General features: G+C 44.8%; 1 protein-coding gene across 1 annotated transcript in view; it reads left to right on the top strand.

The window, feature by feature from the left end:
• LGR5 (leucine rich repeat containing G protein-coupled receptor 5) overlaps positions 1 to 14,822 on the top strand; it is a 126,979-nt gene that overhangs the window by 62,238 nt on the left and 49,919 nt on the right. Inside the window, exon 3 of the mRNA XM_041756320.1 lies at positions 11,294 to 11,365. Coding sequence (XP_041612254.1) covers positions 11,294 to 11,365 — 72 coding nt within the window. The remainder of the gene's footprint in view (positions 1 to 11,293; positions 11,366 to 14,822) is intronic.

Here is a 14,822-nt window from a genome sequence, read left to right as displayed (position 1 = left end):
CAACAGGTCCCCAACCCAGGGGAGCTCACAGTTTAGTCGGAGACAGATATACTCAGTGAGGAAACCAGCACCTATGCTATTTGTATCAAGAGTGAGAAAGAACACAAACACAGGTGGAGAATAACTAACAAGAGAGGACAAGGAGTGGAAAGTATCTCTAAGAAGATGACATCTAAACTGAGATCAGGAGATCAGGAGAATGAAAGGACATTGGTGGTCCTAAGGGCTGGAATAGAATGTGTCTGGCAAAAGAGTAGTGTAAGTAGAGGTCTTGAGATAAGAAAGAACATAACATGTCAGTGGGCATGGAATAAGGTCATCAGGGCTGAAACATAGTCAGAGGCAGGGGGATTGACACAGGATGAGGTTGGAGAAGCAAAGACGAGATCATGCACGACCAATCAGGCTACGTATAGAATTCAAATAAGAGCAGCGGAAAACCGTTGGAGGGCTGTGTAGAGCTAGTGAAGCAATAGGATTTATGATTTTAGAAGATTTCTCTGATTTCTGTATGCAGAAGAGATTGGGGAATTATAGAAGCAGAGGAACCTGATAGGAGGCTATAGTCCCATTAGGAAACAACTGCAGTTGTCTGGAAAGAAACCCAAGAGTTGAACTATTTTTGTTAAGATAGATGACCACCAAATCAATATTTCTTTTGTCTTTGACTGCTGCACCAGTGGTTCTCAAAGCATGGTCCCTGGACCTGCAGTATTGGCACCTTCCGTGGACTTGTTAGAAATGCAAATCCTGTGCCCCATTCCAACCTAGTGAATCAGAAATTCTGGGATTGGGCCCAGGAAACTGCCTTTAATAAGCTCTTTAGGTGATTTTGATTCATGATAAATTTGAGGACCATTACTCTAGGCCAGGGGTTCTTGAATTCTAGTGAGATCAGTATCTTCTGGAGTGCTTGCTAAACCCATCACTGAGACCCAACACAGCATTTCTTCACCAAGTTGGACGTGGGAGGGGAAGATGTCAAGAATTTGCATTTATATCACATTCTCAGGGGATGCTGGTACTACTAGTCTAGGGTCCACATTTTGAGAATCATCTGCCAAGTGATTCTTCCACCTAGCCTACCAATACTTTAAAACCTAACAAGTGCAGAACCAGATTTCCTCGTCCAGTCCCCCCAACAAGCTTTTTCTCTTGCCTTTCCTGCTTGCCATCAGCATTCTTACCCAAATTTGTGATCACTGTGTCTGTCACTCCTTTTGTTCTGTAATTCTTTCTCTCACCCCCAGTATCCGCCAATTTCCAAGATCCAGAACCCACAATTCCACAACTGTCTTTCCCATTCGTTTGCTCGATTTTATCACCACATAGTTCAGGTTCCTACTGTCTCTTCTGGATAACTATTAAAATCCATTAAATAATCACCTCTCCTAATTCTCCAACAAGTAATAAATGAATCATAGTTTCTGGGAATGGAAACCATAAAGGCCTTTTGTTGATCTTATCAATATTATACTGAGAGAACTATTTCAGAGTTTCCCATCTTCGCATATGCATTAGTATCATCTGGAGCATTTTTAAAACTACTAATTACTGGGACTTATTCCCAGAGATTCTGCTATAATGGGTCTCAGTGGGAACTCAGACAGAATTTTTTTAAAGCTCTACAGGTGGGCTGAGACCCACTGGGATATATGGAAGCATCACAGTGCAGGAAGACAGTCAGGGACTCATCAGTTGATTGATAAGGGGGTCAAATGGAAGTCCGAAGGTGAGAGATGATTGTGAGTAAAGTTATGAGACTAGATGCCAGAAGACTCGTGAGAGGTAGTCAGTGAAACAGGGAATTCAATCAAGGGCACCAACTGATATTTTGGAGGCAGGGGATGTCTTGTTTTGATACGTGTAGGACATCCAAATGGAGATGTCATTAACACAGTTGGAATGTGAGTCTTGAGCATGGTGACTGTGTTCCAGAAATAATGACTAGAGAGTTGTTTACAAAGAGGTGATTTGGGGGCCACCTGGGTGGCTAAGTCAGTTAAGCGTCTATTGATTTTGGCTCAGGTCATGATCTCAGGGTTGTAAGATCAAGCCCCATGCTGGGTGAGGAGCCTGCTTAGGATTCTCTCTCTCTCCGTCTCCTTCTGCTCTTCTCCACCCCTCTCTCTTCCTCTAAAAAACAAAAGAAGAAGAAGAAAGAAGAAGAAAGAAGGAGAAGAAGAAGAGGAAGAAGGAGAAGAAGAAGGAGAAGAAGAAGGAGAAGAGGAAGGAGAAGGAGAAGGAGAAGAGAAGAAGAAGAAGAAGAAGAAGAAGAAGAAGAAGAAGAAGAAGAAGAAGAAGAAGAAGAAGAAGAAGTGATTTTTGAAGGTGCTGGGGCAGATGAGAACCTTGAGAGAAGGTATAGGCTCTGTGTTTCCCAGTGTGGCCCTCACCCATATTAAAATCACCTGGGCTAATACAGATCCCTGAATCCTTCCCCTTAGAAACTCTTGATTCACTAAATCTGGGTTGAGGCCTGGGGATCTGAATTTTTTGTGGCTTCTCAGGAGATGACAATACACACTAAAGTTTGAGCACCACTAGACAGAGAAAAAAGAAAAGATGTAAGGACAGAAACTTGAGGACCATCTATGTTTGGAGGATGAGAATTAAAAGAGAGCTAGCGAGAAGAAAGAGAGACCGCCAGTGATAGTGGTGAGAGCAACAAGGTTGCAAAGATCTGGAGGGCCATCAAGGAATCTGAGTAAGAACAGTGAGTACGGTTTTCTTCTGGCCTAAACCACAGTGATGCAGATATTTGTGTCCTTGTGTTCTTCCTGTTTTAGATGGATTTTTCCTGACCAACCTAAGTTCCGGAGCACCCTACTTTTAGCCAAAGTAATGGTTAAAAACTCAAATTTTTGAGCCAAAATGCTATGATGAACCAAATTCTCTTGTGTAAACTTTTCTATGTGAGTGCGAGCAAATAACCTCTCTTAGGCTCATTTTCCCCTCTGTAAAAGGGGAATAGTCATGTTGTTTAATATGATTTTATAACAATTAAATAGAACAATATATGGAAAGTACTTAACATTGTGCCTGGCGCTTATGAATTGACTAATAAGAGGTAGATACTACTTTTACGCTGCAAAGCACTGTATGTGACATATTGGAAGTACTCACAGGAAGGGCACCTGGGTGGCTCAGTTGGTTAAGCATCTGTCTGCCTTTGGTTCAGGTCATGGTCTCAGGTTCCTGGAATTGAGCCCTGCACTGGGCTTTCTGCTCAGTGGAGAGTCTGTTTGTCCCTCTGCCCCTCCCTCTGCTCGTGCTCTCTATCTCTCTCAAATAAATTTTAAAAAAAATTTTAAGTACTCAAAGAAATTGCTGAATTTAAATTTGATACATAACGAAGGAATATCCTTCAGCTGTTTCTGGTCTAGTTATGTGACTGACCAGACATCTTGGAATAGTTATGCCAGACTGGAAGCAACTGTAGCACAATGGCCAACTGTCTTTAGAAACAAGATCAAATGATCCATCAATACTTATTGATTCGGCTACCTGCTCTGTGGGAGCAGTAAGATTCCTGACCTTAGGAATCTATAATCCAATGGGGTAAACTGCAAATAAAAAGGTAGAAAATGAACCTTCATAGACATAAAATATGTCCTACACGAAAGTTGACTGTGGACTGAAGTAATTAAGGGAAACCTCACAAAGAAGTTAATATTGAACTTTACTAGTCTGTGATTAAAGAAACCATAGGACTTTATGCCCTCTGAAGTATTATTCTCTGTTACCCTGAAGAGTTCATTTATTCACTCCAGTGGTCTTAGCCTTTGAAACTTGAAATCTGAATATTTTTATCCTAATAATGAAAACAAAATGGATAGCTCACAAATACACAGAAAAAAAGAACGATTTTTGACTGGACTTGACCAATGGGATATGCTTAATTTATGGAGGAGGAGGGATGGAAACCATATTTTTTTGAAAATCACAATTTCTTGAAGCATATTAGGAAAGACACTTATTTCTTCCAATGGGAAGAAAAAGAGTTAATAGGATTTCATGGTCCTTGCATCCAAGACTGCTAAATAAGCTTCAGCAAACCTTACCAAAGATGAATACCAGTGGGTTAATGTCTAAGCATCTGGGCCCTTCTGAGTAGCGTGGACATCTTAGAAAAGAAAACCCACCACGGTGAGCTTGGTCAATTACAAAGGTGATGCATTACATCCAGCAGAGATAAGATGAGTAGATGACGTCTCATTAAGAGTTTCATCCTATTTATGTCTAACTCTTCATCATCCAGACACTTGGCTCCTTTAAGGACAACCCAAAGCCACACTCATCAATGGACGGGGTGGCCCCAAAAGCAAGAAGAGCACTTAATCCATAGAGTTGAATCATGAATGGCCAATCTGAATTGACTGTGAGGTTTGTTTTCATCACTTTGTCTTTTGAAAGTCATCAATTACAAAATTATTACAGTTCTTGCTAATTTTATTATAGAAGAACTTTTTCACATGAGAATATTTTGATGCATGATGCAGGAATAGGAAACTATTTTAAGTGATAGTTTAACTACAATTATTGATCACAACCCAGAAGAATGAAAAGACGTTTAGAAACAGTAACAGAGTCACTGGAAACTGATATCAGAAAATCACAGAGAAGGAAAACAGTACCAGAACACTGGAAATCAGCAGGTGTCATCCAGAGCTTCAGAACGGGAAGAGTGGGGGCAACTACTACCATCAAGCCTGATCTTAGCCGTCACCAAATTTCTAGAACAAATTAATTTTGCAAGGATGGCATGTGTGCTGTCCAGGTCTCATGTATTCTGTAAAAAAAAAATTGGAAAATAAAGCAGTAATTTCTAGGAGCGAAGCATGAATTTACAAAGTAGTCAGAAATGTCTTCTTTTAATTAATTTATTAATTTATTAAATTGTTTATTTATTTATTTATTTATTTTTAGAGAGGGTGGTGTATAGGAGCAGAAGGAGAGGGAGAGAGAAAATCTCAAGCAGACTCCCCACACAGAGCCCGACTCAGAACTCGATCTCATAACCCTGAGATCATGACCTGAACCAAAAACCAGGAGTCTGACATTTAATGGACTGAGACCCCCAGACGCCCCAGAAATGTCTTCTTTTAAATCATAAGGGTTATCATATTCAAGCTCATCCTGCTCTGATTATTTAAGTAGCCCTGCTGCTACATAACTGCTGTGCTCCCTAACACAAGACTACATTACGTGTAAGTAAAACGGGGCAAAGGACAATGGTTTCCATTTTACATAAAACCTTTCTGAGCTTTGGTATCTTTACCTACAAAATATGGACTATAATAATCTCTGATCTACGTCCTGCTATGAAGTAAGGGAAAATGAAAATGTTACACGGGGAGGGCAGCACCTGGGTGGCTCAGTCAGTTTAAGTGTGAGATTCTTGGTCTCAGCTCAGATCATGATCTCAGGGTCCTGGGGTTGAGCCCCAGATCGGGCTTGTCTGCTTAAAAATTCTCTCCCTCTCCCCTCCTTCAATGCACCCTTGCTCCTCCTCCCTCCCTCTCTCCAAAATAAATAAAAAGTCTTTTTAAAAAATGTTACAAAGGAAAATAATAATAATAAACTGATTAATAAGTAAATAAAATTTTAAAATGTTACATAGGGGCACCTGAGTGGTTCAGCCAGTTAAGCATCTGACTTTTTTTTTAAGATTTTATTTATTTATTCATGAGAGACACACAGAGAGAGAGAGAGGTAGAGACACAGGCAGAGGGAGAAGCAGGCTCCATGCAGGGAGGCCAACGTGGGACTCGATCCTGGGACCCCGGGGTCATGCCCTGGGCCGCAGGCAGATGCTAAACCGCTGAGCCACCCAGGAGTCCCCAAGCATCTGACTCTTGTCAGTAAAACTAACAATAGAGGGACAATATGAATCTTATATCTGGAGCAGTATCTTTAGGAATAAAAACGTTTTTTATGCCATATAAAAAAATATATAAAAAGTCTTCCTTATTAAGTGGTATCTTAGTATAGAAATGAAGATGATGGAAGAGATATTCCCATGAAATAATTTTAGAAATAGGAAAAAAAAAAAAAAAACTCTCAGACCAATGGTATGTGGGTCTCTGGGGCTGGAACAGTTGCCGGAGATTTGTTAGTTCAAATCATCCCAGGAAAGATGTGTGTACAGTTCTCATTATCCGTGTATTTGTTTGAAAGCCTTCTTTCCTCTATGGTTTATATGTATTTGATTTTAGAGTTCCTGAGAGCATCCCACATGGTGAAGAAACCAGAGGGGGACCCAGTGATTGCCGTCAATGGTTGTTTTTGTCAGTGAGCTGGGCCTTGCAGCAGCCCAGCAGGTAGCTAACAGCGCCCCGTGAATCCCTTTAGGACGAGCTCCCCGGAAGCACAGGTTCCCGGGTCCACGGGTTAGTTGTGGATGCAGACTTGGGCTCCGCAGCCCTCGCCCAGGAAATAGAAACGATGCGTGGGAAGTGATAGGAAGGTATTTGGCCTGACAACGATTTCAACTAACAAGATAAGTAAATAAAAAGTTTGGACTCCCTCCCTTTCATCTCCAACGTCTGCGTCTCAGGAACCATCAAGGCGACGCTGATGATGGTGATGACCCTGGTGACGTTGGTGGCCCAGGAGCCGACCCCACGTTTGAAAGCTCTGCCCTGGACTCAGAAAGGTACCATTGAGGTTCGGGCCGCGAGCAGGGACAGTTAGGGACCTTGGGATGAAATGACCATTATCTGTCAGCTCAGTATGACTGGTCAAGTCACATGTCACCAGCCAAGCCGGAGTGGGCCCTCGATCTGTAACCAGCTCCCACCCACACACAGCTCCTTAGCAGGCTGCACCAGCACGTGGGGTAGCCGGCCGACGTGAGTGACCTACGCTATGGCCATAAACAGAAAGCGCTCTTCTTCTGGGGCAGCCTGTGTTTCACCCCGACCCTCGGAGGCTGCTGGCTGGGCCTCCCTGTCTCCTGCCCCACATGCCTGCGCCAGCGCCCCCACCTGACCTGCTCTGGTCACCCACACACACACACTTCCACTCCACTCTTGCCTTTAAAAGCTCCTGGCAGAAGGACCAGTTTAAGGCACAGATGCGGGGCTCCTGGGGCTCTGTCAGGTAAGCGGCGGCCTTCGGCTCAGGTGATGTCCGGGGCCCCGGGGTGCAGGCCAGCCTCGGGCTCCGGGCTCCGCAGGGAGCCTGCTGCTGCCTCCACCTCTGCCCCTCCGCTGCTCACTCGCTCTCCCCCTCCTCTCAAATGAAGAAATAAAATCTTCAAAAACTAAACCACCTAAAGCCCAGATCTGATGACATGCCCTCTCCTGGGCCGTGGCCGCCAGAGCCCTGCAGGAGGTAGGCCCGGGCACCTCTCCAAGTCGCCCCTGCCCTTGTCTCCATCTGTCACCCCTCTCCGGCTGTGCGGGCCTCCCTGTAGTCCCCGCTCAGGGCCTTTGCACAACTGCTGCCCTCACCCAGGGGCCCGCGTGGCTCAGACATCCGCTGAAACGCCGTCCCCGCCGAGAGGCTCCCGTGCCACCTCAGGGCTGAAATACTAGCTCGCTGCCCTGCACGCTGCTCTCCAGCCCCCTGCCCTGGTGGGTTTCTTGGAGTGGGTCTCATGTGGCATGTTGCTGTGGCGTCACCAACGACTGCGTGGCCCGTTAGCAAGGAGGCTGGCAGGGCCTGGGCCAGGCGCACCTGGCGGGGTCCGGGCCTGGCGCACCTGGTGGGGTCAGAGCTGGGCATACCTGGCGGGGTCCGGGTGGGGTGCACCTGGCGGGGCCTGGGCTGGGCGCACCTGACAGGGTCAGGGCCGGGCGCACCTGGTGGGAGCCAGGCCGGGCACACCTGCCGGGGTCAGAGCCGGGCACATCTGGCCCCCCTCCGGTGTCCCCAGCACCCCACAGCGCAGGCACAGGCTGCCAGAAGGAAGGGGAAGGCCATGTCCCCCTGCCCTAGCATGGCTGTTGGGAGCACAGCGACAGCAGTGCCCCAGAGAGCTTGGAGTGCGGCTGCCAGCCACCATGCAAGGACCAAGGCAGGTCAAGCGAGGCGATGACGCCGCAGTCGGAACACTAGCTGCAAACGTGGTCCCTCGAGCCCGGCATCTAGAAAGGTCTGTGACAGGGGAGGCCAACCGGCCTCGCCAGCTGAGTAATCTAACTTGGGGGCCAGGCGGCTGTGCCCCGTGAAGCCCTCGGGGGCCCAGGGCCACTTGCGCTTCCCTGTCCTTGCCGCGCCTTCCTCGGAGGGCTCTCCAGGCCAGCGCTGCCCACAGGAGCTCCCCGTCAGGCAGAGCGGAGGACAAGCAGCCTCTCTCGGGGGTGACCCAGGATCCCCCCCACGGCGCTCTGCTCACAGCCCGGCGCAGCTGCAAGGAAGGCCGGCAGGTGTGGTCTCGAGCCGGGTGACCGGACAGTCCACTAAGCTCTGGGTACAGGCAGCTCTTCTGGAAGGAGGGGGCGACGGAGGCAGGGGACAGCTGGTGGTGTCCACTCTGATGTATGGGGCAGCCCCTTCGGGGCCAGGCGCTGCACAAGGGCCTACCCCGGACCACAGGATTCCCACCCGTAGGGAATAGCCGGTGTCACGTCTGTGACGGGACAAGTGCACACCGGATGCGAGGTGGCCAGCGAACCCACTAGAGAGGCACAAAGTGCCCCCAAAGCAGGGCCAGGCCAAGGGCAGGTTGCCCGTCAAGCTTGGAAAGCGAAGGGATGCAATCGCCGAGAGGGCCGGGCAGGGAGAGCAAGGGGCCGGGGGGGGGGGGGGATGCTGAGGCCAGGGAGCCTTGGGTGTGCGCACTCCAGCACCCAGCTCAGGCCCTGGATGGCGGGGGCGGCTGAGGATGCGGCCTTCCTTTCCATCTGGCTTGGGAACCGGTGAAGGATGCTGAGCAGGGCAGTGATACGGTCAGAGTTGGTGACCCAAAGACCACCAGCGGACGCAGGATGAGTGGGGGTGGGGGATCCAATGTGGGAGGCCGGCTGGAGGCCAGCCTGGGAGCCTCAAGGGGTGTTCTAGAAAGACAACCTCATAGGAAACAAGCAAAACACCCGTGGACCCAACCCGGTTACATATTGGCTGACTCCCACGTCACCGACACGCAGTGGAAGCCTTCACCGTGCTCTGCGCTGGCGGCCCTCACACTCTTCTGACCACAGGCAGGAGGAAATCACTTTCTTCCCCGCAAGCCAGTTCCACCAACATATTTCGAAACAAAGCTTTCATAAAATGGTACTTTTTTTTTTTTATGATAGTCACACAGAGAGAGAGAGAGAGGCAGAGACACAGGCAGAGGGAGAAGCAGGCTCCATGCACCGGGAGCCCGACGTGGGATTCGATCCCGGGTCCCCAGGATCACGCCCTGGGCCAAAGGCAGGCGCCAAACCGCTGCACCACCCAGGGATCCCCATAAAATGGTACTTTTACTAGAGTAGAAAATTCAGTCTGTGGTTGTTGTACTTTGGGGTTTTTTTTTTTTTTCTCGATTCTCTTCCAAGCCAGTCAATTCATGTCGGGTTTGAGAAAGACTCCCGTGGCCACCACACGGAAGGCAGGGGAGCACGCTGTGAAAGCTGTCCGCGTCTCGACATGACTAGATTGGTTAACATAAGGGAAAACAGGTGAACCCAAGACGAGTTGGAGAAACCAGAGTTCCAGAGCTAGGGGGACCTGAGTAGCTACATTATCTCCATCTTTCGTGGGATCAGGGAGGAAATGAAACTTAGAAATACAAACATACTTGACAGCTAGAGCGAGATGGCAACAATTGTGATCTATTCTCATTTCAAGTCGATTTGACTTGGATGGAACAAATCATGCTTCCTAATGCACGTACGAAAAGCACCATTCAGAAGTTCTGTGTATGGGATCCTACTTACGTCAATCCTCAGAGTTTAGGGGCCCCTAGGTGGCTCAGCGACTGGGCACTTGCCTTCCGCCCAGGGCGTGACCCCAGGGTCCCGGGAGCGAGTCCTGCATTGGGCTCCCCACATGAACCTGCTTCTCCCTTTGCCTGGGTCTCTGCCTCTGTTTCTGGGTCTCTCATAAATAAATAAATAAATAAATAAATAAATAAATAAATAAATAAATCTCTCAATAAATAAAATCTTTTTTAAAAAATGCTCAGAGTTCACTATTAGCGTGTGGACCCGCACAGGATGCTGATTGGAAGGCGCATGCCCAATGGTCAGGGGACCATTTCAGTCCCATCAGGGGAACTCAGCAGAACTGAGTTCTGTCTCATTTGGAGATAATATCAAAATATGAATGTGAAGCTGTTAAGCCCTTCAGGAATAAGCGTCAGTCAGGTGGGCCCCTCCACCCTCTACCTCCATCTCCATCTCCATCAAGAAAACACAGGGGTGTCTTGATTCCCAGTGTTACCCGCCCCTCTCCAGTGTGATCAGCTCCGTAAAAGGTCCTGTGCTCTCCTGAGTCACTGTGGTGGTGGTGTTGGATTTTCCATCTTGTGGGACCATCGAATACCCAAGGTTATGGCTTCGATGGGACTTTGAGAAAGGACTGAATCGGATGCTCTGGGGGCCATACCTTGCCCATCTTTTTTGCATATGTTGCCACCTGACTGTTTCCCACTCAGAAAAGCATTATAGGCTTTTTAAGTTTTACCAGTTCATGATGTCAAAACCTTCCATTACATAAACCATGTTAATGTCTTTCATACTAAACACGCTTTATTGTTTTTCACTTTTTAAGGTGTCGCTCAATCACACCGGTAATTAAGCTACTCTACCCTTTTCCGATAGGGTTTGGGGAAAAGAAACAGTGATAGTCTACATTCTTATTTGCCAACCTAAGTAAGAAAGTTGGGTATTTTGTGAGATAATTGCAACAGAAATACTCTTATGTTACTTATGCTTATAGAGGTTAATTGTAAAAATCATGTGACCATCACATTTGGACGATACAATTTTTGAAGGATATTAATGTGTTGCTAACTTCTGTATAAAAGTTTTTAGAAAAAAATAAAATAAAATAAAATAAATAAAAATAAAAAAATAAAAAAAATTTTTTAGAAAGGAAAACTATGCATATAGTCTAAGCTAGTAAATGATTTATTGTCCGATATGTCATGTATTATACGCCTTTGCAGGCATCTCTTTTGCCAGTTTTTTTATTAGAAATTTACAGAAACTTTTCACGGAATATGACAAGACAAAGTTTTTTACAGTTATCTTTGGCGTTTGTGATTTGAACAAAATTCTATTGCATTTCTTGACAACTAAATGAATTCCACATGAAGAGAACTCTGCTCACTGTCTCTCCTCTCCCTTGAAACCCACAGACGTCTTGCCGGAAACGCTTTGACATACATTCCCAAGGGAGCATTCGCTGGCCTTCACAGTCTTAAAGTTCTGTAAGTAAACAGAGTGTTATTTGTTATATATTTTTTGGTCATATTTCTGATTTTAGTGTCAAGTGGATGCTAATTAACTTGTAAAGACTAAAGTCCTCTAATAAGCTCTTTAGAACCATAAGATAATTCACTTAAATTCAAGTCTACCGGGCAGCCGGGGTGGCTCAGCGGTTTAGCGCCACCTTCAGCCCAGGGCGTGATCCTGGAGTCCCGGGATCGAGTCCCACATCAGGCTCCCTGCATGGAGCCTGCTTCTCCCTCTGCCTGTGTCTCTGCCTCTCTCTCTCTCTCTCTCTCCCTCTGCCTCTCATGAATAAATAAAATCTTTTAAAAAATAAAAATAAAAAATAAATTCAAGTCTACCTTCACTGGTACCGCAGGACCACATTATACCTGGCTGGATTCATGTATGAAAAGAAATTCATGTCTTCTGTTCTAATTTAATATCTAAAATTGCCCCTAAAGAAGCAACTTAGCTCAAACTCTTAATAGAGCATTTCCCTTTCCTTTTGTGTAATGAAGTTGGGGACAGTATCTTGGATCATTTTCATCCCCAAGTGAATAAATCATTATGATGCTGACATCATGAGACCACAGCCTCAAGCCATTTGTCAAGCTGGTTTCCATGTAATGCACCGAATAAGGATTAGCTAAAAAAACAAAACAAAAAAAAAAAAAAAAAAAAAAAACTCCACCAAGTTTATGTTCCACTTGTGAATAGAGAAAAGCCTAGTGCATAACAAATATACTGAGTAGTTATTTCATTGAGAATCGTTCATTCATTGAGACTTGTAAAGATAGTTTTCTTATTATTTAATATCCAGCTTCCCAGTGTGTTCATCAGAAAATTCACTATTACTGGATACGTCTTTCTTCTAGTACTCACTGCTAGATATTTTTTCACTTTATTCCTGTAGGGAAAAAAAAGTCGCCTAGGTAGAGAAAATAGGTAACATAAGTTGAAAATCATACCAAAAAAAAAAGAAAAGAAAATCATACCAGGAAAATTTTATCTCAGAGAATATACTGATAAATATCCTTTTTTCTTGAGATAAAAGTTATGAACTCTAGGGAGGTATTTGATATACTTCTCCTTAATGGAAATTGCATTTCACTGACATGAGACACTCATAGGTTATTAGAAAAGCAGTTTTATTTAAAATTAACATTTCATTAAAAAATAAATTTAACAGCAGAACCATCAGTTTGGTCTGCTTACATAGTTAAGTTTGATCCCCCTATGCTTAATTTGGTTCGCTATTAGTCAGAAATCTTTTTAGGTTGTCCTATTACCAAATCCTCATGTTAATTCATTATGTGGTTAAATTTTGAGCTGTAGCACCAACTCTTTAGCGCACTGACAACTCCATGTGCCCAGCAAAATACTTGGAACCATTCAAAATGCGTCATAAATTAATCAAGTTTAGATTAGACAAATAAGATGTTGTTTTGTCAAGGTTGAGGTATGTGCCACAGAGTATTTTGGGATACTTGTTAAATAAATGATACTAGAATCAACTATTTTAATTCACTTCACAAAATGTATTTTGGGTGTACTGAGCAAGACAGAGGGCACATATGTGTGCATGCACGGGATTGAACACATTTTTGCTAAAAATACAAAAATCAATAGGTGTGGTCCATACCTTTGGAAAGTTTATAATATAGTGATGGGCTGTGGGGTCAGGATAGTAGGACGAAGACAAACAAACAGATCTCTGATTCATCTGAGAAGTGTGTCTAGAAATTTATGCAAGACACTGTGGGACTCCAGAGGTTAGGAAACGTTTACTCTGGTCTGATGGGTCAGGTTTAGCTTCCTGGGAGACATGTTTTTCCAGAGAGATGACCTGGGAGCTGAAACTTGGCACATCTATGAAATAGCCATCCATAGCAGGTGGCCACCTGAGGGGATAATGTCCCCAGAGACACAGAGGCAGCTCTAAGAAGGTTGGTACTCATCCTTTGGCAAAAGGTGCAAAGTATCTGGAGAAGAGCCTGGACAGATAGAAAGGGTCCTGGTCCTGGGGATCGTGTACATCACGTCAAAAACACACGGGCGTTATCCTGTTCTGGGCATGATGAGGACTCAAGGAAAAGCTGTCAACATAGGAGTGGCAGTTTCAGACTTAGCAGTTCAGCGGGATCGCTGTGCACCTGAAGAGGACCTTAGAGGAGGAAGACCTCTGCCAGGAGGGGTCTTCACTCTTCCTTTGCCCACTGATACTCAATGAGCAAATTCAGTCAGCAAATATTTTGAAAATGTGTTGACAGTAGAACAAGGGTCCTCAACCATGGTCACTTTGCCTGCCACCGAGTGGTGTGGAAATGCATGGGGACCTCTTTGGTTTTCCAGATGATCGGCACAGAGTAAACTGTCCTGTGATGTGCTACTCAGCCCAGCATAAAGGAATCTCACGCACGTGACCTGACGTCAGTCTTTCCCTCCAGGCCAAATGGAAATCAATAATATCTTCATGCATAATAATACTAAAAGGTTTTACAAGAAGTTCTGCATAAGCCTGATAATTTGTACAGGGGAAGTTAAATGGCATAAGTATATTCTCTTAAAACCATTGAAAAATTCTGTTTATGCATTATTCCAGGTATTGAATGAAATATTTAGTTGAAAATAATGTTAGTGAGGTGGAATTACTTCAAAAGCCACAGAACAAATTAAAGATGAATAAAGGCGGAGGTGTAAAAGATCTTAAAAAATAATTACCATTAAATCAGAAGAGAAACATGAAACATAAGGGTCTCACTGAATTTCATTAACAGAGGTTGTTTTATAAATACTTTGTATTTTGGGCCCTTAAAAGGTTTAGGAGAACAGTCATTTAAAAAATCTACGTTGTGACGATTATATAATAATTTCTTTATTGGGGGTGGCCTGTTGCTTTTGTAACCTTGCTCTTCCACTCTCCACCCCTGTCTACCACCCAACTTCTATGAAGGCAATAGTGTGATATTCCTTTTTCCAATTTGGCTTCAATTCCCCATTGCCTATATGTTCTCCAGGACCTCTTGAATGACTGGAGAATGAATGCTTGCTGCAGCGTGTGATGGAGCTTTAAGATAGGATAAACGTTCTCTGTGGTATTTCAACCCTACCTTTATCTTGTCCTAGTGGAGAATTATTTTGACCCTACTCTCCTCTATAAGGAAGTCATTTGTGAAAATATCCATGCTCATTTGTGAGAGTCTAACACTTCCTAACTTTCTCCCCTAGAACATCTAAAATTTGTCTTAACATGTTATCTTTATTTTAATAAAGGTTGTTTCCATCCTTCCCATAAAAGTATAGTCCGTTATATATCTTAACTCTAGTTCTTATTCTAGTATCCATGTAGACCTCTAATCTAATTCCCTCTTCTTGAACAGAATAGCTTCGGATCATGTTGTTCCTCTCGTACCCAACCTTATTCATCAAAAGGAGAGGCAGATATCTGACTCG

The sequence above is a fragment of the Vulpes lagopus genome, chromosome 5 (genome assembly GCF_018345385.1).
Source record: "Vulpes lagopus strain Blue_001 chromosome 5, ASM1834538v1, whole genome shotgun sequence".
In the NCBI taxonomy this organism is placed as follows: Eukaryota; Metazoa; Chordata; class Mammalia; order Carnivora; family Canidae; genus Vulpes; species Vulpes lagopus.
The sequence above is the reverse complement of the archived record's forward strand: the minus strand, read 5'-3'. Positions and strand labels throughout refer to the sequence as shown.